This window comes from Pygoscelis adeliae, unplaced genomic scaffold (assembly GCF_000699105.1).
Source record: "Pygoscelis adeliae isolate BGI_AS28 unplaced genomic scaffold, ASM69910v1 Scaffold241, whole genome shotgun sequence".
In the NCBI taxonomy this organism is placed as follows: Eukaryota; Metazoa; Chordata; class Aves; order Sphenisciformes; family Spheniscidae; genus Pygoscelis; species Pygoscelis adeliae.
This window is the reverse complement of record NW_008824056.1, coordinates 2,204,216-2,228,920: the sequence shown is the minus strand read 5'-3', so window position 1 is coordinate 2,228,920 and position 24,705 is coordinate 2,204,216. Positions and strand designations below refer to the sequence as shown.

At 40.8% G+C, this 24,705-nt stretch overlaps 2 protein-coding genes across 4 annotated transcripts in view; one reads left to right on the top strand and one right to left on the bottom strand.

Moving 5' to 3' along the window:
* Window positions 1-3,825, top strand: part of PTX3 (pentraxin 3, long) — a 4,824-nt gene extending 999 nt beyond the window's left edge. The window contains exons 3-4 of one of the 2 annotated variants that reach the window (XM_009333934.1): window positions 10-111; window positions 3,212-3,825. In XM_009333934.1, coding sequence (XP_009332209.1) covers window positions 10-111; window positions 3,212-3,825 — 716 coding nt within the window. Of the gene's footprint in view, window positions 112-3,211 lie in introns of both variants that reach the window. The other variant, XM_009333933.1, reaches the window with a different exon arrangement.
* The window catches only part of VEPH1 (ventricular zone expressed PH domain-containing 1), an 83,128-nt gene extending 67,669 nt beyond the window's left edge, over window positions 1-15,459 (bottom strand). For both annotated transcript variants that reach the window (XM_009333935.1, XM_009333936.1), the window contains exons 1-3: window positions 15,322-15,459; window positions 13,044-13,259; window positions 8,347-8,521 (exon numbers count right to left, since the gene is read on the bottom strand). In XM_009333935.1, the coding sequence (XP_009332210.1) occupies window positions 8,347-8,521; window positions 13,044-13,259; window positions 15,322-15,459 (529 nt within the window). The remainder of the gene's footprint in view (window positions 1-8,346; window positions 8,522-13,043; window positions 13,260-15,321) is intronic.
* Between the last annotated feature and the right edge of the window lie 9,246 nt (window positions 15,460-24,705).

The following is a 24,705-nucleotide window of genomic DNA, read 5'->3' as shown; positions in this document are numbered from 1 at the left end:
CCATCAGAGCAGACAACCTCATTTTGAACTCTCTGTGGAAAGAGCTACAGCAAACCAGAGCTGAACTGAAGGCATCGCAGAAATGGGCAGCTCAGCACTTACTGCCAGCAGGTAAGTCCACGTGCGCTATGCTTTACCGGAGAGCTCTCTTTGGTGGGCCTGTCCAAACAGACATCCTACAAACACCCCTCTTAAGCACCTTCCTCTGCATATGACTCCAAAGCAATCTCATGAACAGCACAGCAGCTTTGAGCAGTCTGTACGTACAGGGAGGAAACCCATTAACTGTTCGCAAAAAAAGAGGCGCTGAGCTTTTCAAATGTGGGATCAAAGAAGGGTTTAATCAAAGCCCTTACACAGGGCAAAGCCAGCTAGGATCCCACCTCCTGCAGGCTCTCCCAGATCAAAACGGTTGCCAGAGAGCAGCAAACATATTTTAAACATACAAATTATGTTCTCTCACCTTTTACCTTCCCAGCTGGTAACTCCTATGCATACGCACTAGTCACTGAGCTCTCTCCTGTTCTCTTCATGCATGTACCCACTCCTTCCTCTTCCTAAATTAAATGTTGTCTCCTCACCAACTCCAACTGCCCAAGAGCAGAGCTAGATCTGAGGACACGCTGCTGATGCCAACCAGCTAAGCACGCTTCCCGCAACAGGGAGGGCACATTCACTGCATGCAACTGTCAGGACAGAATATTTCCTCGAGCATGGAAAAATTAGTAACACTGTGGTATTGTTTGGGGTTTTTTTTTTCCCTTCCAAAATGTTTGCATTGGTCAGCAAGCAAGGTGGCCATAGAAAGATGAGCTCATATCTCAAATTTCATGTCAGTTTTTCTGTGCACTGTAATATGAGATCCAAAAAGCAGCTACAGCAACTTGGGCATGGCAGAGCAGACCCCCATCTATTTAAAGCGCGGGTGCAAAATTGCTACGTGCACAATGTAACTGTGTTAAATGTAACTCTGCCTACCAGATAGTTACCACTGCGTGTCTTCTAAATGTTGACCTGTCTTTAATGACCATATTTTCCACAAAAGTAACTTACTGCAGCTTAAAAACCTCACAGAAATCTACATTCGCAGAATCCCGCGGGTGTGTGTGAATAGGAAGTTAGGGATGCAGTTACACCAGCCTTGCCAGCAACCCTTAGCAACACCACCAGCGTGAGCTCTTACACAGGTGAGCAAGAAGGAGCACTTCTTGTAACTGCTAAAGCAAAGGCAACAACTTACACAAGCCTCTTACAGTACTAACACAATATAACAATAGCTTTATCAAAGCATTTTAGAATCTAACATGAATCTATCCTCTCATGCAGGACATGGATTCAGCTTTTATAAGTAAATTGCTTTTACTCCTTTATTTATCGCAACACTTTAGTAATCTTTGTGTACTGGGAGTAGATCTTACAGTATATTCCTTTTTTCCCCAAACACGTGAATCTTGCCTTCCAGAAAGCATGACCTCATTCTTTATCTCTCTCCTGTAACACGGCCAGCCTCGCAGTCCGTTACTCTGCACTAGGTGAGAGTAAAAAAAACTTGACTGGCATTAAGGATCTCAGTCTTATTAGTGGAAATCCAGATTGTTTCCACTGGTTCCTGCGTGGGTTTATATTAAATGTTCTTATTTTTTTAATTTAAAAGATACGTTTTAAGTAATTCCAGAGTCTCTCTCTGGAAATTTTTTTCCAAGGGAATTTTTAGCAACTGACTTTAATTTCTCACATCTTGAATTACTGCCAGCCATACTCTTGAGGGATTTTCTAATCACACTTTTTGTTCTTCAGTGAGGCTGGTTTTAATTTTGTTTAGGCCTTGATAATAAAGCCTGAAAGCTTGCTAATTAAAAGCTTTTTCACAATAGTGTTCCTAAGTAGCATTTTAAGGAGTATCCCCAACAGTTGCTCGCTGCTCCTGCCCCTCCTCAAAAGGACCAATGAAGAAATGTAAAATCTGCTCAAAGTTGAAAGGAAGCAGTTTATGAAATAACACTGCAGCGCAATCCTGGAGGACACAAAGAGTCCTTCATTCACTGAAGCAGAAATTTCCAGACACATTTTAGACCCTCTAGCTTGTTTAAACAGGAAATGAACCAGCTTAATTGTAGAAGGGGGCTACTTTTTCCCCTATGTTGCTTAGAATATTAAGTTATATATGACTAGGGAACAGTACATAGAATACCAAAAATGGCTTGGGTTTAGTGATCATCAGTTACTTTTCTAAGTTTCATAAATTTCTGTTAGTGCTAATAATCTAATTTCTATTCTCAACTTATTGCTTAATTGGAGATGAGAGATGAACTATTTTAAAAATATCAGTTGTCTTATACATTTCCCAATCTTAACCAGTGCACGTGAAAGTTACTGACCAATAGCCCTAAAGGCAGGGTCAGAAAAGGGAGTCATTATGATAAATAAATAAACAAACACATCTCAGCATGCTTCTGCCAGTGCTCCCTGTGCCTGCTTTTCAGTAGCCCCTGTCCCCTTGTCCTCCGCTGCGCAGTTATCCACGGGACAACAGCAGGACACTACATAACTGCTCGTGACACAACTACCCAGCGGCTCCGTTTCTCCAGCCGCAGCAGCAGTCTCATACTACTATCCCAGGAATGGCACGGTATCTAAACCTGCCGTTTGATAGATCACTGAACCCATCCCCTCACCGTAACGTTGCTGTTTTCATCACTCCATACTGAAAAAGAACACGGAGGCTAAAGTAAGACTTAAATGAAACAGAGAGAAGACTACCCGACATAATTACCTAATGTAAAGTGCTAATTTCTCTAGGTGACCCAGCAAAAGAGAAGCTCTCTTAAGAGGCACATCAGAGCAGAAGGCACCTGCCCCACACGGACCCTTGGGGAAGCCCAACTTCCCAAGGCAAGCACCAGGGCAGACAGGCAGCATTAAACCTAAAGGTCACTTTGCATGACACAGGACTATACAATACATTACTTTCGCAGCAAGGGAAGAGCCAAGCCTTGTTCCTGCAGCCTGATTAGCCCCTAGACCCATTGCCATAATATTTGGCAAATTCGTCCATCAGATTTGACAGCTTCTTCAAAGCATCCTGCATCCCACTGGGTGAGCCGAGCTCTCAGCTCCCTTTGAGAAGCCCAGGAGTGAGCATATGTCAAGGGTCCTAACTGTGCAAATAGATCAGTTTTTATTTACCTAACAATCTTTCTAATTTTTTCAGGGTGTGAAACAGCAATTCTATTCCCCATGCGTTCGAAAAAGATATTTGGGAGTGTTCACCCAACTGCTGGAATGACCCTTCACTCCTTTACTGCTTGTATCTGGATCAAGGTGACTGAGGCTTTGCGCAAAACTATTGTCTTCTCCTATGGAACCAAGTTAAATCCATATGAAATCCAGCTTTATCTCAGCTGGGAGTCTGCAGTGCTTGTTGTTGGTGGTGACCAGCACAAGTTAGCTGTCAAAAATGTAGTTGTTCCTGGGAAGTGGATCCATCTCTGCGGCGCCTGGAGCTCAGAGAATGGATCTGCATCTCTCTGGGTGAAGGGAGAGCTTGCAGCCACCGCCTCGGACATCGCCGACGCTCACACCATTCCAGATGGAGGGATTTTGCAGATTGGTCAAGAAAAGAATGGCTGCTGCGTTGGAGGTGGATTTGATGAAGCTTTAGCCTTCTCTGGAAAATTAACTGGCTTTAACATGTGGGACAGAGTGCTCAGTGCCAAAGAGATAGCAGCGCAGAGCGGAGAAGATGCGTGCAGTATTAGGGGCAACATCATCGGGTGGGGAGTCACAGAAGTTTTGCCATACGGGGGAGCCCAGTATGTTTCTTAAGTTCTGGTAAGGCAGTTTCTGAAGCAGAGAATGTATTTCATGAAGAGCTGAATGCCGATATGTACAAGTAAACAGAGCTGTAGGAGCCCACATCTCCCAAATTCCCAAGGAAGATTAGCATTGCAAGTTTACAAAGTGAGGTACTGCGGAGATGGGATTTGATCTCTGCCTGCTGTTTTGGCAAAACGCTGAAAAAAACCACATCAAGGCGTGACATTGGAAAAGCTGTTCCTAAGGTCAGATGACCGCTGTCTCTCTAGCATAGTGTTTTCTGATGTATACAAGTGCCACTGTGGACATTTTGGAGCCGAATGGTGCTCCTGGCATCACTGCTGAAGCAAACACATCAGGTATCCGGCTGACCAGTCTCTGCATAACAGACATAAGGCTGCGCATCTTCCCAGCTCCTCCAGTCATTGGTTTTTCTAGTGCTAATGTGAATTGTACAGAGGAACGACATAAGCCAAGAAATGTGTTGTTTATTAATCGTTGTTAGTAATTTGTAGACTATAACAAAACTAGCTCCTTGGTTAAAGCATTATTTATGCCACAGACTGACCTAACATAGAAAAGTAATATTCCCCATCATAATCTGATGTTACATTTTGAGAAAATGCAGCTGTATTATATTGTAAATTGACTTTGTAATAATTTTATTGAAATTATTTTTGTAAAGTTGTTCTATAAATAAAGATACTTTACTAAACTAAAACTTTCCGTGTTTCTCATGAACTGAAACTCTGAAAGTAAGTACCAATTGGGAATTTTTCCATGTTTTGAACCACACAGTTTTAGCTGCTAATAGAAAAGGAAAGGTTGGACCAGATGATCCTTGAGGTCCCTTCCAACCTGGTATTCTATGATAAATATCAACATCTCATACAGAGACCCTCAGAGGACCAAAATCCAAGCATTAACCAGAGACGGCTTTAAAGGCCTGTCATGATAACAATCCCTCTTTGCTGCCATGTGCAAGGATCTGCCACTCTAGGAGTTCTCCCATGTGGACATGGTCACTTGTACAGAAGAGATGCTTTGACATACTGACACACGTGCATTGACCTAAGGCTGTGCTAGCATGGCGCCTGGAGGCTGAAGGAAGGATCGGTTTTGAGATATCACCAAATAAAAATCAATCTGTACCCCATGCATAATGCTGGCCATCCGAGAAGGACATACTCAGTTTTAACATACATTTAGATATCCAAAGTAACCAACTTGTTTGATGCTAACAGGAGGTTTGTACAAGGCAGAACTGATGGCAGCGGCTTTCTTCTCTCACGTTCGCAAGCTTATCCAAAATCCAGTAAAAACATAGGGCTGGATACAGTGCATAAGAAGCAGATGCAGAGAACCAAGATACTGGTAGTGATTTGCGTGTAGAAAACAGAGCAGAAGTAGACAATGATAAATAGTTATTTGCTGGATATGTAACCATTTATGACAAGAATGATTATTCACCACCTGTTGAAGCCTCTGAACAAGTTATCGTGGAGAATGTCTTATTCAAAGCAATTCTTATTTCCACTAGGAGCAGCCCACCCTTCTGCTCTATTCACGTTTCTCCTCTCATTCTCTACAGATGTCCTAAGAACACGCCGTGAAAAGTTTCTTGACATGTTGCTGCTGTGCTTATTCCTGACTATAACACAGCTACCAGATCCTTCCTTCCACCATACAAAAGTAGTAAGAAAAAGCTATGACAAGGTAATTTCCACTTTGCTATGCCATTCAAGGGGGTTGTGCTTCATAGCTAAAGTTATATGATCTGCATCAAAGTTTTGGCAACACTTTATTTAAGGTAAAAATAACTGCTCCGATTGCTGGAATTTCTCCTATTACCCTGCAATAAAAGTGTATCTAAATTATAAATGCTTAGTAGTAAGCGCAACAAAAATTCCTTACTAAATAATATCTGCAAATAACCTTAACTACAGAACAATGAAATATTACCTCCGTTCATCTGCTGTCAGCCAGAAAACAGATCTTCAGAGTTATGTTGGTGACTTGAGGTCCCAACATTGTGCAAGGGCAAAACCGCTCTCAAATCCTCTTTCCATACAGTGCCCCCCATTAAATGAAAACAAATGTCTGTGAAACACAGCAGAAAAAGCAAAATCCTCAAAAAAATTACCAGAAGTCCTTCCTGGCTACTTTTCTTATTGTATCTCATACCTGAAATACTTTGTCTTGGAAGGAGCCTTTTCCTATCTCTGTTCTGGTTTGGCAGATGACCAAATGCAAAGCCAGTCCTTTCATTCTCACTGACTCAGCTGGAAAACTCTCCTCTTTCCAATTGCTTTGCTCTTCCTTTATCACCTCTGTAGGCTAGCAAAGCTTTCCCACAGTCTAGTCCCCTCCTGCCCAGCACCACAAGTCATGTCCATCAGCACACTTCTCTCTTTCCTTCCTAGCTTAACTATATTTTTCTTTGTCAACAGTTACTTTGTCTGTTCGTAAACCACCAAGTAAATAGTATTTTGGGGGAGTTTGGGCTCCAAATACGGAAAAGCCACTGTGACCCTGCTTTTGCACTGCAAACGTAGAAATGAAGGAGCAAGCACAAGACGTGTGCCTGGAGTACGTTGCTGAGCCCAGTTCTGCCCTCTAACAAGCCTCTGCTGAATGCAACATCCACATCCCTTGCCTGAGCTCCTCTGGAAGGTGGAGCAGCCGTGGGACTCTCAGATTACAGCAACGACTGCAGGGTAGTTTTGCCGCTGTTCCCTGGAAACAGGAATAAATCTGCCTGATCCCTTATGCTGATGGAAGGTGTCAACACAGGGCCTGTCAGCATTGCGGGCACGGTACAGACATTTGCATGTTTAGAAGCTGAGTTCACACTAACTGGAACAGAGTAGTTTTTTTTCGCTAATAAGATAAGAAACTGATTATGCAGCCAAACAGTTGCCCCAAGTAATCAAAAAATCCAGTTAGCTCTAAAACACTCACAGGCAACGGGCCAAAGTCTACTATCAGTCTCACTGGTGCCATTAGGCTGAGCCCCGTCTGTGCAGCACCAGAACAAGGCCCTTTGTCTCCACACTGCTTTGTAAATCCATCCTTAGCAGCTTATCCTCTTGCTTCCCTTCTCCCTTCAGCAAACACTCAGTCTTTAAGCGCGGTTCTTAGCCTGCTGCAAAGCAACCTTTTCATGCCTGAAATACAAATTATGTACAGTGCAATTAAGCCGGTATGCCAAACAGAGCACTTTGCCTATTCAGAGTGCCCTCTTCCAGTCTGGAATTTCCAAATCTGATGTGCACAGCAACATCTGCTGGTGGAACAACATAAATACACAAAAACGAGCAGGAACAGTCACAATGAAACTGTCAGTTGTGGGTGTTAATCACTTGTGTTAATCACTTTTCCTAAACCTATGACTATATCATAAAACCTGTTTCGCTTCATTTCTTTCTATTAATAGCACTGTATTACAAGTGGTAATGCACAACGTTAACACATAAATACTAATGTCACAAGTCTTAAAAGAATTATCCACGTGGTTTTGTAAGTTGTTAGCAATATTCTGTTCTTGGACTCTACTCAGTTAGTATTATCACACAGCTCATACATATTTATCATATTTATCACACATTTGTCCTTAAACAAAGCAGACAGAAATACGCAAACTGTTACGGTAACATCTTAACGACAAAATTACTTTCTAACTTAGCTATCCCTCCATAAAAAGCCTAAAAATAACTACACTCCATTTATATTTTTTAATAAATACAGAATGCACACATTTATTTTGAGGGCTTAGCATCTTCATAACAATGTTCTCGGAATAATTAGACAGCTATTGCTACTTACTGCTATTACTACTTATTGCTATTACCCATACTTGAAGAAAAGCAAACAGTGACTTTACTACTGCAGTAGCACTGTATTGCAAAAAATACTGTGAACTTTACTACTTCAACTAAATTGGACTTCCTTTTGTAGAGGTATGAACATTTTTGGCTTTTTAAACCACAAAAGTAAAATGTACAGAGTTTAGCAACAGTATTCTATGTAAAGTTAATAAAGTAGGCAAAATTAAAGAACCACTACAAAGCTTTTATATCTTACATCTGACTATTTTGCTACAGAATGGGATTCATTTCATCCCCATTTATATTTTGGAGTATTGCCAATGACATAAATAAAAAGGATAAGAGCCCAGTAACTAGTGTCTCATATCATGGCTTATAATTTGAAGTCCATTAGTATGGTATACTAACAAGTACAGATGTATTTCCTGCCCTGTGGGTCGTCCAATCTATAATGAAACTTCCATAGTCAACAAGGTTCAGTAAATTCACATATTCTTGAAAGGTCTTCCTTGATATAGTCTGTTATTAGATTGTGTCTAACATGTTTTATCACATGTTTATAGATATGTCCCTATGTATGCTTTATACATACATGCCTCATACATGTTTTTACATATAACGTGTTTGTACATAAGCCCAATACAGCCTAACTAATCAGTGGGCATGCTGAAGGACTACATCCAAAATCTCAGTGTGTTCCTACCTTGAAGGACGCTTTTGACAATGGTGTCTGTGTGATCAGCCAGCAGATCCGCTTTAGCGATTGCAGCCAAGGATAGATAACTTGACATGTTTCTGCACAGTTCTTTATTGCCCCTCTGAAGAAATTTCACCGCCACTGGGACAGCTAAGGCCATTACTGGAGGTCGATTGTAATTCTGTAAAAACATGAAAAAACACTGCAAAATGAGCAGCTGAAAAAAATGGTTAAACTAAAGTCTCATGCTGATCAGAGTAGAAAAACAAAAATCAACAGGAGAAAAAAAAGCAAAACACGTGTCAAGAAAGGTTATGTTTTGGTAACACCACTGAAGGCAGACTTCAAAGAAAGGGCGAGTAAGGAAATTTAAAAGTACTGCACCAGGAGATGCTAATAATGCACCTATTTTTGTCTTCTGCAAGAGGAGAAAACACGATATTAAGTGCACTAGTTAAATGTTAACTGCTGTAACATTTCTAACAAGACATTTTGTGTTTGGTGCTCTCAGAGAAGACAGCAGAAGCTGTATCCATCATCCACACAGAGTAGGTAATTTTCATCCCAAAGCATAGGAAACATCTCAGAGCAGTCACTCACGCTGTTGACTGGTGAATATTGCTCCCTGCAGTAAAAGACTCATTGCTGCCTGTCATTCCTGCATCGCAGTGACCTGCCCTGCCCTGCCCCGATATCCAGCCCCAAGCAGGGCAGCCCAATGTGCAGGCACAGAGTCAAGGCTCAGGGAAGCTTAATTTCAAGCATGGGTAAATCTTCCCCAGCACAAGTCACAGCTTCCCTCACCTAAACCGAAGTGTGTTACTACTCTGAGTTTTGGCCTATCTTTGTGCTGGCAGAGACCACATGAAGAAAGGGCTCCTCTATTCCCAGAACAGGATCTCATGCTAAGCCACTGGGACTAAATCAAAGGCAAACTGGTCAAATGAGGAAAAGAGTACACATGAGTAAGTGTACTGGGAGACTTGCTCACAGGATAATAGCTTTAGTATTGATCATCAATTTTCTTCTAATAATAATTTAGATTTCCTTTCTTAAACTCCAGGCAGTTTCTCTGAACATCGGGGTCAACTGAAATTTTTCAAGACAGCTAACTTTTGTCCTCAAAATGGCACCTAGCGTCCGTGATCTCAGGGGTATCTGCACGTACACTTAGTTTTGAATTTGACATGTAGTTTTAGTTTTGACTAGCATGTGACACTTAGTACACTAAGTTTTGAAATTAAGGTCAGAAAAGGTTTTCTGCAACTATTTGTACATGTGAAATTGTGTGCACAGACTATACCCCTCTATTGCCCACTAAGTTCCCATACATAACTGCCCTTGAAACTAGTAGGATATGTTTATGTGTAACTGAGGACCTACATTCCTTCTGGAGCCTCCTTAATCAGTGCTTTTCTCTCATCTTCACTCAGTTTTGAACATCTCTTTGAAACTGGAGTACATCATTGTTTTTGAAAATAATCCTGCAATATGATTATATTTAATTAGCATCTGAAATCACAGGCAACCACTGGAACCCAGATGTTTCAGAAAGTGACAAAATAGCGCAAAGAAAGGCAGTCCAGACTTAACACATGTTCATTCTGGAGCAGCACTGAAAAAAATAAATTTAGACCTGAGAAAAAAACCAAATCTCTTGTTCCATATACCCTGCTACGTTGCCTCCTAGGCCAGCTCTGCCTCTGTCAGCAGTAACTGCCTTTGCCATTAGCCTCACAGAGAGCAGGACTGACCCTAATTAAGGCTGCGTTGTGCCACTCAACCAATGCAAAAGAGCCAAGTTTAACCGGCTATGAGGATTTTTCCTTGCAACAGAGACCTGCCAAGGATTGGAGTGCTGCAGCCGCTCTGGGACAGTCCCTTTCTGCCAGGCCCATAAGGAAGAAAGGACTGCAGCAACTCCTCGGTGTCAAGATAGCTCATCGTGGCAACTGCCATATGACCTTAAAATGAATAGAGCTTTATGCAGCAGCATGTTTAAATCAACATAATGCCTTATTATATTTGGCTGAGAGGCACTACTGAGTAGGAGTCAAATTCTGCCTCCAAGTTATGCTCTAGGACTCCACACAGAAAGAACAGGAAGATAAGGTTTGGCCCTCGGACTATGATTTAAAAGATCTAAGAAAATTCCAAAGAATAATTATTTTTTTTCCTACAATAAAGATAAAATACTTAGTTAAGAAAAGGTTTGAATTCAGATGGAAGGAGAAAGGTTTCATTTGTTCCATTATAAATATCAGGGCATGAATGCACACTTACGAAAATGTGAAGGTGACAATGAAAAACAGATTTCAATAATATGATACAGTGATGTTTGCTAACCTAGGGGACCTCCCTGCTGCTAGTATCAACAGAAACAGGCTGAGACATTCAACCCAGCTGTCAGATATTCATTACTACTTCAACTATCCCTCACGTCTTGTATAAAAACTCATTTTATGCCTTCTTTCTTTTTTTATGCAAAGGAACTTGCCGATAATAGCTCTGTTTCAGGGAGCAGTAAGTGTACTTTCATAACTTCCTCATTTCATTTCAACGAACTCCTTTCTTTAAGTAATCTGCAACACAGTGCAATCCCTAAAACATTTGCATATGAGCTAGCTTGATTTAGGCATACAGTTGCCAACAGCACAAATTGAAAGCTTAGACAAGCCATTGCATACTTTAGTATTCTCATGAAATATGATTTCTAAAGTACTGCAAAGACAAAATATGATTTTACAATGTACAGTCTCTCATCTGGAAAGTTTAAGCTGTGTTGCTACCGGTATCCAAATCCAGTTACTGTCTCACCTCCAGGGATACAAGACAGAAAGGGAGATGAGGCAACACCTCCAGGAACGCGTTGCCTATCAGAAAGCATGGTCCCTACCAAAGCCAGTCATTCACAGAGAAAAGCAGAGGGGACGCAACCCCCTGATATACCACTGACCTTCATAGGATGCGTTACTGTGCCCTGCGCTGGGGTGCAGCTTATGGATCACAGCTCAGGGATGCCAGCGCAGCGCAGAAGAAATCTTGCTAAGCCTCATCCACAGTGTTGAACAAATGTCTGGCTAGAATAAACTTCTGTGTTTCCCAAACCAAAATCAAGAAGAACCTGTGCTTCAGAAAAGGAGTTTTTTCCTTCTTTTAATATTTTGCTATAATACATTTTTTTGTGTGTCTTCAGAGTGACAGACCAGAGGTAAACGGAACTGACCATTGTAAAGTAAAACTTCATTGAAGCAAATTCAGCATTGATGTTATTTTTTCTGAAACTCTTTGTTCCTTTTGGACTTTAAACACTTTCAGTGAAACTAGATGAGGAATCTCAATAAGTCTATGGAACAATATATCCTACAAGGGGCTAAGCAGTACCTTTGATGGGACAGTGACATACTTGTGCCACTATTGCTTGAATTTTTATAATGTAAGAAAACACACCCCCCATCTGATTTAAGAGGCAGAAGTAAAGAAAGCAACTATGAAACAGCAGACATACTGCAAACACCACCCCAGAGTAGTCTGTATAGAAAGGCACTTCATAGCAACTGTTTCTCCATCTGACATGGAGCTGGTCCCCATGAATTGTACCCACAGCTGAAACTCTGCAAACAACCTTGATTTCTGCTTGCAGTTGGATAACTGTGCACGGAGGTTTCTCTATGGGTCTCTCCAATGTATTATATTGCTTTCCCAACAAGAAGTGATATTGCCTGCAGTCCCGGCTAAAAAATCAAAAAAACAAACAAAAAAACCCACAACCAAACTCCACAAACCAACAAAACCAAAAAACCACCCCAAACTCACCCTGATTTAATACCAGATTCCCCCTTTCCCCCCTTTAAATGGCTTTTCATCCTCAGCTTACTTTCTTAGAAAGCCTTGGAATAGCCCATTCCTATCTCCAAAAGGCTGCTATATACTAAGATGTCTTCTTTTTAGTCTTGCGTTCACAGGGAGCGATAGGTCATAGACTACTGAGTTCAAATAGGACCCAATTTCAGCTGTTCTTCTAGCAAATGTTTTTGGGACCTAAATACTTTTTCCAGTCTTGTTGCTGCTGCCTCTAACATTTAGTAAAATATTCTAAGAAATTATTCTGACACTCCTGGCCAGAGCATAACTTCTTTCTAGTCCTCTATTTAGAGTAGTAGCAATCAGATTTTAGTTCAGTTTTCTGTGTTGTATCTGGACTCAGCTTTTAGAATCAAAATGTTAAGGGAGATCCTCCTTACTTACAGCATATCTAATGACCTAAATTTCATGTCATTAAACTCTTTGGCATTTTGCTGCCTTCCAGAATGATTCAAAAGAATAACCTCTTCCCTGATATTAAATGCTTTCAAATGAATCTTTCTGTAACCACAGAAAATGGTAGTCCTATGTCTTCCATTTTAATACTTACATGAAATGCAAATACTTAAAATTAATGGAGCATTAAGATAATGAAATCTGGCACTAAACAGCCAAGACACTTCTAAAGATAAGGAAGCTGCCAAAACTTTTGACTCACTGCAACAGATGCCATATGCATTTAACAATACACATTGACAATTGGGGTCATATTCTTGGTTTTAAAGAAATGCAGAGACTCCCATGAACCCTCAGAAAACATAAAGTACAACTGCATTTTAAAAGATAAAACTGAATAGCCAATGAATGCATTACACTCCCTCGCTTTCAACCAGTCTTACCTGCAAGATACAGCTCATGATATCGGATGCAATTTTTCCATGTGGTGTGTCCTCATCTTTTCCAGAAGGTTTCAGGTTGTGTTCCAGACATGACTCCCAGAGAGCCACGAGGGCTTTCCCGTGCTTTTCTATGGACGCTGTCTCCCTGATGGCAGTGGTGATGCGAGTGACGCAGATTTCCACCACAGCCTGGTCGTTGTCATTAGTCTGGTAGTCCTGGTTCAAATGAAACGACAATTGCCAATGAATTCCCATCCTTTTCAAGGACCCCAAAAAATTAGCCTGAAGACAGGAAGTTTTTGTAACTGTCCAGTGTCCATTTTCTCACTTCCACCTTTATGATGAACATTTAGTGTTATTAAACACAGAAATTAGTCATCCCATAGACAATTCACCATTTTAGATCTTAATTCTCGTTATTGTAAAGGTATGGATTGTGTTATCAAATGATTTTTAGTAGTCTGTCTTGAAGCATGGCCTTCTTGACCAGGGATTGCAGCCGCACACCTTAGAACCACTCGCACAGGCCTCTTCTCCCGTAACTGTCCTAAAACTGAAACTGGAATTTATATATCCACAATATATATAGCCAAATGCAGGGTCCCAAATATTTCACATCATGTTGAGTCCCTGATGTAAACACAGTTAGTCTCAATTAGTATCAATGTAATATGAATAAAAGTTAATTAAATAGGCTTTATCACAAAATCCTGTAATCCCCTGTAATCACTGACACAGATGTCACGTGAATATGAAATGGCAGCGCTTCGTCTAACTTAAAAGACCCAGAATACACAATCACCGTCCCTTGGTCTAACCTATGCTATTTCACCCTAAAAAGTAATGAAGATATAAGACAGACTGAAGTATTAATTAAAAGTCATTGTTTTTGCTAGATAAAGCATGGCAATTCTTAAAAGGCTGGAGACAAGTTCAGCACTAGCTTGTGGAAGCGCAGCTCTAGAGTTAGCTCTGGGGGCTCTGCGCTGCGGTGTGGTATGACAGTGTGTCACAGGCAGAAGCCACGACGTTTGGGTCTGTCTCAAAGCAATTCCCTGCCTTTGTTCACAGCTAGCCCTCTACAAGCTTTGCTTGGCATGACAGAAAAATCCATGCACTTATTAAAAAAAGAAAACACACTTTTTCTTTTGTATAAGATTACCTACTGATAAAGAGGTGAACAAGTTAACAGCCGCTGGCTGGGACGGCACAAGAGCAAACCCCTGGCGAGAGTCGCGGTCGCTGGCTGTGCACGGACACGGAGAGCAGAGCAGTCCTGTCCGCACTGCTGTGAAACTCCTCACATTTGGGGAAAAACGTATGTCAAATTCAGACTGCTCAGACAGCAGGAACAGGGCAGCGCTGGAGCAGCTCCCCGATCTCCAGAGCCCTCCTGTGGGAATCGCAGCTCAGAGGTAGGGGATGGCCCTGCAGGATGCTTTAGCTGCTTAATTAATGCAGACTGGTGTGTTCGTAAAAACATTTTGTAGCAAATTCAGGCATTATCTCTCAAAAAGTATATTAGGGGGAATTTGTATAAAATTCCTAATAATCTGCAGTTAGGTGAGTCGAAGTACATCACAAACAGCAGAGATAATGGCCAAAATAACTTGATTAATGTTCTGAAAGACTGCAGATGTAATTGCTGTCAAAGAAATGACCAAAGAGAAGAGCCAGTGTACAGTGGCTGTCCTGATGGATGAGTCAGTTCTTGTTGCAACCGGCAATGCCATGATCAATGCTCTGAGAGTCAGAGGTTTGCACATTGCCAAAACTGATTGCTAAAATCGCTTGCTATATGAAGTGCCAGAAAAGTGCAGTTGTGAGAACATGTACGTGTTGCTAATTGAATATCTTAAAGCTCAAAAAAGATTTTCCATTCCCTTCAGCAGACTGGAAGAAGGAAGGATAAAGAACTTTTTTTTTTGGACAGCACTTCTAAAGAGTTTACCAAAATCCACGAGCCTACCATCATTGAGAACACTTTCTGCTGCAAACAGAATACACGCTATACATACAATGTACCTGTAACCTTCTGTTAATCTTTAATATGCCTTAAATAACTATTTAATAAAAATTATGATAAAGATGAACGTGAAATACCTTTAAAGGAAATCCAGCTAGTGGGAACTGGATTTGGTTACCACATTTTTAAATCTTACACTTTGCTCGACATTCTTTTTAGAAACTGAAGTTGTGTATGTCCCCATCTTTAATATTTTATTTATACAATACATTTAATCTCATGAAAAATTATTAAGGACAGTGTTTCACTTACCACAGATGAACTAATTATTCTTATTTGTTCAAGAGCTTCTGAGAGGCTTCCTTCGATTTCAGCATCCTCTAAGGAGAAAAGATCCCCTGCACGTGATAGGTCCTTTTGTGCCAAAACCAGCCCAAACAGATGATGCATGGCTGCATTCGCTGCCACTCAGCCAGACCTCTGCATGCACCGTGTGCATGAATGACTCAGATGAGGACAGAATGGAAACAGTCCTGTGAACTAGTGATCAATTTAATAGGAAGACTAAATCTGGGGCATGTTTCAAGACTTCCTTGACCCCAATCTAAAAGGAAAAAAAAAGAAAAAAAAAAGGAGAGGGGAAATCAGCAGACACATTGACTGTCATATTCCAGTTTAGCTAAGATTTTTAAATGGTGTATGTAAGCAGCATACAGTATCCCCTGATCCAGGGACATCCTTAAGCACGTACCATGAACTGCATGTTGAAGGATCTTTTGCCCTCAAACACTAAATAGCTTAAAATTAACTAAACAATACATAACTTTTAATAAGTAAGAACAAGTTTTTGTCCTTTCAATGAATAGCAGCTGAGCAGGATGGTGACTGGACTAACTGATAAGGATTACAAACCACCTTTCTGTGGTCAGGAGCAGAGCAGAGCTAGAGGAGGCAGGTGAAGCTGCTTCATTTGTTTTCTGGGTTGTTGTGTCTTGACTCCAGAAATTAGCAAGATTGAGAAGATAATGATTTTTGTTTAGAAAAACAGTCAGTTTTGTTGCCAAAATGGTCCCTGCAGTCTTTTCAACTCATGTAAAACAAACACTTGGCTGAGCTGAAACTATGCACTTCTCCTTGGCTGGGGAATTTAACAGAAGCCGAGCCAAGTGGGGTTGGGCTCGGCACCACGCATAGACTCATGAAAGAGAACAATCCTACACTTGTGCCCCAAAACTCTGGTGTTTAAAGCATCTGCAGAGGAGACATTTGCCTTAACTATAGGAGCAGTTTGTTTTTTTCCACATTTCAGAAGTGCTATTTGTTATTCCAAGACTGCCAGGACTTGCCTTGTGCTATGGGTCCCTCTGCTCATGCACCTCTGAAGTGAGGGTCTTCATGGCCAACCTCAGTACACATGAGGAAGGGACCAACACCACAGGGTCCTTCAGGCCCAGAACATCCCATGGGGCTTGGACAACCTCCTTGGACTTCACCAAGGACGTACAAATGCATGCAGGCAGAAAATATCTGTCCTTGAGTCTTCCAAGGGTCTCCATGATGGCCCTACCAGTAGGAACAGGACAAGGGCAGTCCCTCCTCCCTCAGCTCCTGATTGTACTGCACTTCTTCCATCCTTTCCCACCAACACTATTCACAATGACAAAGAAACCCAGCAAGCCACAATTTTTCAGCCCCAAAGAGCACCTCTAACTGCAGGATCTTCCATGGGTTGCTAGCACTTCAGGCAGAGCTGCAAGGGAAGCGGAGTGGTGGGAGAGCCTGCTGTTCAAGACCCTACTGAGAAAGGGGTCAACCACACAGAGGGCATTCACCAGCCCTCATAGCAGCCACGCTGACCAGAAGCACACTGAGCTTCTGCCAGCCAAAGGGGACACAAAGACACATAGCGCATGGCCCTGATTAAGCTCAGATGCACATGAAAGGAGAGGTTACAAATACGAATGCCTCTGTGACCTGGGAAGCTGCTGCACAGCTTGACCTCACCCTGAACAAGTTCTGCTCAACAGTCACCTCAAGCTCCCTTTAACTTTAACTGCATCTGTGTTAGCCATCTTTTAGTATGCGAGTGATCATTCTCACTCCTTCAACAACAACATCTTCCACATCATCAATATTTTCTCCATAATGAAGCATGTGGAGATAAACACAGCATCATTCAGAGAAACTACGAAGTAGGCTGTTGTTAGTTGCTGTTTTGTGAATCAAAATTTCTTCCTGAATTGAAGTAAACATACCTAAATGTAAAGGACACACATATAATATACATGTATATACGTATCTCCTTTACATTTAGGTATGCAACAATCTAAACAAAGTTTCAGCTTAGCCACTAGTGGCTGTCTTTGCAGGAATACAACAGATACATGACTATCTAGCTGACAAAATTATGACATTAAGGAAGGCATACACTAAATATGATACTCATTTATTCAAGAGTGAGTTATCTTCAAATGTTACGCACTGGAAAAGCAATTGCTAGAGCTGGATCAGTCTGCCTTTGTTTGTGCACATCACTTAAATGACCTAGTCTGTGTTTCCAATGAGTAAAATTCCCCTGTAGCTCTATATAGAGGAAAGAGAAATGTCTGAGATTTGACATATATTAGCTGAAGCAAAATATAGGAGAAAAAGGAATCTTATGAAAAATAGTCTATTCATAATCTGGACAGAGTGATGAAGAGGCTGGGCAAGCGTGACAAATTAAGGACTCGGACGTCACCACATTTTCCACGCAGGCTTGCATTAGATGAACCTGCTATAGCAGTGTACAGCCACGGTCGCCCCGATGGCACGTGCCAAGTGGGGCAGGCAGAGAGCTCCTGCCTGCTGCTGCCTGGCCCCCGGAGCACGTGGCAGTCTGCAGGGAGCTCCGTGCAGATGTGTATCTAACCCAGGCGTAGCTTGACATGAGAACATGTATTAAAACACAAACGTTATGTCACAAAGGAAAACCTTCCCTCTGTCTTCATTTATTCATCTCAAAGATTATTTACTGATTTTGAGGGTAGGAAGAGATCTACCAAGCCTGTCTTCCAGATGGCCCATGTGGATTCACAGCCAACTCCTCTAGGTTCTTCCCGTGAGTTGATGAACAAAGTACTACATTGTCACAAACTAGATCAGTTATAATTATTATTTGAGATACAGAGTATCCTTAATCCCTGTTACTCTATTTTATGCTATTTTTCAGGAAAAAAAATGCAAAATGTCAAATAAGGGGCAAAACCAACGCAAAACACTGAGAACCTTCTGGAAATAATTCAATGAAACAATCTCTGTTTTAATAGCATAGACAGCACCTTGCATTTGATCTGCCATAAGCCCGATTGTAAGGGTTTTTTAATTTTCCCAAATCTATCAATACCATTACACAGGACTTCTAGTTTGATTATTTCCAACAAGAGTGAAGCAGAAAAGAGCTAATAAGATTGCAAACCCTGAAGCACAGCAGGCTAGATCCTCCTGACAATTGCTATGGCATAAATCACCAGTCACCAAAATGAAGGTTATGGTGTAAGTACGGAGGAAATTGGGCCCATCATGCACATACTCGGCAATTCTCAAATTCAAAAATTAAAGTTCAAAAAGCTGCAGACACAAACTGATTTTTACCTGTTCACGATTCCACAACGACATCCTCAATGATGGTTACAGGTGCAAAGCTTGTGTTCTTGGACACAAAGCCTGACCGTTTGGTTTGCTCTCCTGCTACCCCAGGCAGCATCCGAGGGCAAGTGGAAAGCTGGGGAATCGGGTGGCAAGCAGTGAACCTGAAGCTGTTAATTGCAGTGCCAGGAGTAAGGCATTTCAGGAATGCAGACTAAAGCAGCCTAAAAGTTACCAATGGCTCTGTCAGGTGACTAAAGAAACCTAAATGCAGAGAGGCCTTATCTCTGAATGAAACGCTCTGTTTCTAGGACAAAATACAAAGCCTACTCCACTTGAGGGCAGTTGTTTGTAATAGAGAAAACAGAACTCTCTGTGTTAGTGGAAAGCTATCCTTCCCTGGGAAGAAGGTAAAAAAAACCAAAACCACACCAAAACTCGGTAAGCTCACACTGTTTGAAAGAAAAAGAACAAGAGAACAAACTTGCTGCAGAAGATATCTTCTGTCCAAAGGAATAAATGCTATCATTCTGGAACACTTTACATGAATACAAAAGAGGGTCTGAAGTTTGCTTTGGCTTTTAACATTACTCTCGTAAGTAGCACAACAAAATCCACACACAACATTTAGAAAAATGCTCTAGGAACGAAGATCCATTTGAACCCTCCCTTTGATCAGATGCACTGAAACACAGCAGCCCTTTCTTGGCCTTTTGCAAACAATACTCTACTCGATGTGCTTCTGCAGAAGAAGAGTTTCTCAGAAAGGCCCTGTTCTCTATCCAATGAAAAGACACTTTTTAATGTAAGTTTTATAGACAACACTAAGGACAATACAGAAAAACATCTACTTACTCTAAGCTCCTTGAAATGGAATTATAGCAAATCTTCTTAATACTTATTTATTATTATAAATTATTAAATTATGTAACAGTGCTGAAAATACTTTTCTTGCATAGGTCTTAAAAGGAGACAATTGTCCTTTAAGCATCTCCTTGCTCACTACAAGATTGTACTGTTTCCTACTAATAGGTAGCTGGCACTGAGGAAAAGGAAAAGTGTAATACAGGTGTCTTCCAAAATGTTGCCTTTTTTTTTTTTTAATTTCTTTTTTAAAAAGGGTCAGGTTGGATGACAAAATTGCTTCAGAGTATGGTTCCCAAGATGTCTCCTCAGCTTGACTCCACATCACCTATCAGTATCTTCTCATTCAGATAGGATAGAGATAACTGTATCTGTCAGATCAGCATCTGAGACAGATCAGACGTATTTGTGTCCCATGTACACAAGCAATGGAAAAGAGGCAAAGGGTCTTGCCAAAGTTTGTACATCCTGCATGGCTCCCCATCGGCAGAGTGTCTGTGGGGGTTCGCAGCAGGGATCCATACCTTCCTATGGTTAAAACGTGGGAAACAAAGCAGCGACTCCAGCTCTTGTAACGGACTTCAAGTCATCATGATGCAGGGGAAAAAAAGACTCAGCTTATAACACAGGCCATTTCCACTGGTTCACGGTGCAGCCCCACATCTAATTCAAAGTTTTGATTCTGATTTTCAACACCTAGTTTCCCTTTTCATGACAAGCTGAAAGAGCCATACGTTCCCTGGGACCTTGAAGCTGTTCCCCTCCAAGGTGAGTCTCTCAGCTTGCTGGAGGCACAGCATTCTTACTAAAGCTCCTTATCAGAAACAATCAGAATAAAAGCTAGCCTGACAGGTTTCAGAGCTTGAAGCAATTGAATTGGTCTGTTTGCAAAATAATTCCCCCAATAATAGAAGATTAACAATAAAAATTCCATGTAAAAGGGCAGTTGGACCTAAGGGCATCCAAAAGCCAATTGAACTTTGAGCTGAAAGACTGAGTCTTACAGTTTTATCAGGAACTCAGATTCTGCAGAATGGCATTAGAAGGACAAAAAAAAAAAAATCTTTTAAATCAAAGAGGAAGGGGAGAGGGTAAAAATTTTTAAATTTACAGTGCAGGAAATTCTACAAGAAATTAGAACAATTTCCTTAACTTTTAAAAGACTTGAAATGAGAGTATGGTTGCTTGATTTTACCAGATGGTGCTACCCCACTGAATACTAAAATGCAACCTTCAAAGAACTGTGCAATGATATTGTTAATCTAATTCCGTGCTAAGCAACGTAAATCGAGAAAACCCTCACTATATTTAAGGAATTTTAGGAAACGCAGGCCACCTAGAGTTCATGTTAAGTGAACCTCACAGTATCTTCTAGTTTGCTCCCTGCAAAGCAAGAGGCAATTAAAACCTTCCTATACTGTTGAACCAATCTTGTACGTGAACTTACAGAATATTGCACTTCAGAAGGAGGTTAAGCATGCACAGTATTAAGTCCTGAGCCAACTCACCCCTGCAGCAAAATCCATAACCCACCACCATCAGGGATAGTCCCTGCAGGCTCTCAAAGCCACCAGCCAGTTGCAGCTGCGTACATCAAGAGACAACTGGCTGTGAGTACAAACCATCACCTTGCTGGAGCCGCGCCAAGGACAGATGATACTCCAAACCCAGCCCAGAGCCAGGGCTCCCAAGTGGGACCTGGTCACATTACTCGATTCATTCAGCACTTCCCAAACCCCATTCTCCTCTGTAACACTCAGTTTGCCATGGGCACCATGCATGGTTCTCCTCAAATGCTGCAGCACAGCTCCCAGCTGGAGCACTTCCAGCTGTTTCTTGTTCTGTACTGAGGGACCAAGCTACCACAGGTGACAAAGCTCTTTGTTCATTTTCTGAAATATTAAACAAAGGCATCTAAAAGGTATAAACTGAACACCCAGTTCAAAAAAAAGTTACTTAGATTTAAGTGTCAAGTAAATTACACAGGAGAGGAAGGTGATCTGAGAATTCCCCTTAAGTGGAGAGACTTGTGTTAAAGGACTGGGAGGCCAGAGGTCTTGCTTTACCATGGCAATCTTGGGCAAATCACAGCCCAATGCTTTGACTATCTATAAAAAGGAAAAGAAAAAAAAAAATCAATTTCCTTACCTTGCAGACATGTTGCCATGCTTAATACACTGGACTGTATGAAGTGCCTTGGATGCCTTGGATGAAAGATGCTGTAGGAAAGCAAAAGTAAAATAGTATTAGTAACACTTTGCCTTTTCAGCACTCTGTGTGCAGACTATAAAATATATGCCGCATGATACCTCCAGGAATACAACTGTGTATTTCACCAAACAGGGTTTAATATTTAGGACATGGTCCTATAAAAAACAAATAGGACAGCAGCTCTACTAAACCCTGTGGGAGTTTGTGATGTTATTCACATATGCATGGATTGAACAAAGTGAGGTTTAGATTTCCATTCTCTCTGGGGGTGGGGACAAATGTTTTCAACAACTGCATATTTAGTTTTATTTTACTTTTCCATGAATAGGAGGAAGATTAGAATCATCTTCAAAGCAAACTTTAATTCTGTGCATATGATAGGATTCCCTCCTCTTGAAATCCTTCTCCCCATCTCACAGGAAAAATCTGTTTTGTGGAATTAGAAAAAGTATGTCTCAAACAGTTACAGAAGTTTGTAATTTCTCCAAGACTGCTGGATACTTCCTTCCCCACATGCGCCCATCCAGGAAAAAAAGAAAGCATGGATATGTTTCCTGATTATTTTCAGTCTGAAACTTTCCCAAGAACATTCACATATGCAATTTATGGACAGAATATTGCAAGATATTTCAGAGAACTTTTCCCCTCCATGTTACACTAATAATTTGATTTATTTTTATGTTTGAAAAGCATTTACTCACTAAAATAGAGCACTCTTTCAAAACTTTTAAATAAAGTTCTCACATTTTCAGTGAAAGAAAAGGATTAAAGATTATATTGAAAGAGCATCATTTTCACACAGGGTGAATAGACTACAGCAGTTCCCATGAGATCAGCTGCATATATTTAAACTCTTCCCACAAGACAACCATTGTTTCCTACAAGCCTCTCTGGTTTTTTTTCTGTCATGACAGGTTTCCACACTTCATGTCGTCTAGAAATCCAATGGATGCTGAGCTGTACCAGATGATGAAACAATAAATTATGAAGTCTACTAATTAGGCTAGGGTTAAATTTTTTTTTGGCTAATGAAACACCTTGCTGCAGTCCTGGGAGCTGTGAACTGACTTGCTCTCAACATCCAGTTCTCGTACACAAGGAAGCAGTATTCTTGTTGGAGGCAACTGCAAAATAATCAGAGGAATTATACAGCCTCTTTTAAGATCCATCTTTTCTACCAGAATTGCAGGGCTATACTACTATCCTTAGTTTGAGGTTAGTTCAGTGTTCTTCCTAGACGTGTAAATCAGTGTGTAAATATTCACCCCTGCAATAAACTGGCTTAATCAGTAGGTTTTATAGGTCAGATGCTGCTTTTAGTGAACCAGATTTCACAGATCTCCGAGGCAATTTTGGCTGCACAATCCGTGCAGAACCCAACTGATGCAGAGTGGTAAGAACGTACTTATAAACTTGCTAAGTGCTACTTTTGCAACAGTTTATAACTTGACCCAATTTTTATATATATATATATATCTACTTGATAACCTATGTGCTGTTGAGGCAGTTTTCTACAATTTTCAGTATATAAGAAATCACAAAGGTTTATGTTTGACTGCTGTTTCAGAACACACCAATGCTATATATAACACTTCATAAGACAGCATTTTTTTAACATCAGTAAGACAGATTTGTAAGAATTCCATTTCTAAATATCTTCATGATATTAAAATATTATGCTAAAATAAACAACACACTGCTAATATGGAATAAATTGTTTCATATAACAAATACGAATACACTCATTGTCATGGTGATGCTGTCAAAAGCTGGTCATTTTCAAATGTTGCTTAACGAGCTTTCATATCTGTGACAAGTTTTCAAGACTGTAGTGATGTTACAGAAAAAGGACTTGTTATAAAATTTTACAAAATGTATAAATATGTATTTCCGTCTAAAAAGAGTGAAAGGTTAAATGGAACAGAGCATGAGGGACTACAGGGTAGGTTCTCTAAGAATGCCACTCTGGAAGTGCAAATTGGACTAGAGCAATAAATAAATTCAAAGTCACTGTCCCTCAAAGTCTCCTGAAACAGCAGTCACCAATCAATCATTGAACATCCTAAGGTTCCTCCTAGGCACCTGGCAATCCACTCCGGTTTCTTTTCAGCACATGTTTTAATAGGGCCAACAGCTTCCCTAGCCTGCATTTTCAAAGTTCCCCTAACATAAGGCAATAATTCTACAGCACTGGGCACAAAATGCCTCCTGAGCACGGCGAGGAAAGTGAAACACATTTGAGCCCCAGGATGAGTCAAAAGCACTGCAGAATTAATGTACATGCTGCCACACACCACAACACACAGGCACTGCTTTTTCTTTCTGTGGCACTTCAAGCTAACTTAAAACATTTTTCACAAACATCATTGTAATACATTTATACATATAATAACCACAGTTCCTGCATTCACAGAAAACCCAGTAACAGTCACACTATTAAAAACTACATTTCCTACATTCTCAAAAACCTCTTCCATTATTTAATATTTGGATCTGCTACTCAACTCTTTCCAGGCAGTAATTTATTCATTATTGAAAATGTTACATGAATGCATATTTAAGTTAGTTATTCATACCTCTCAGAAGAGAAACTTCTGAAAAACATTAATAATTGAAGGCAAATTGTCGCTCTTTAGAGAAATTCTGATAAAATCCATTACAGTCGTCAGTCCCCCTTCCATCCCCCTGTCTCTGGTATGCGAGGCTGCTGGCTCAGTGCACAGCCTTGTCAAACCAACCGTACAGTCTATTCAGTTACCCTGGAGTTGTCATGTGGAATCAAGCAAACAAATATCTTCTCTCCATTTTCCCCAACTCCGACACTCAAAACCAGATCAGAACTAATTCTTCACAAAGCTTAACTTCAGCAGCAGCTTGAGTGAAAACGCTCCGAGCTTGATATGGAATTTGAATTAGTTAAAAGGATTTATCAACAGCCAGTGGTTACATTCAGTTAATTAATAACTTGCTTAAGAGTAACGAGGAAATTGCAGA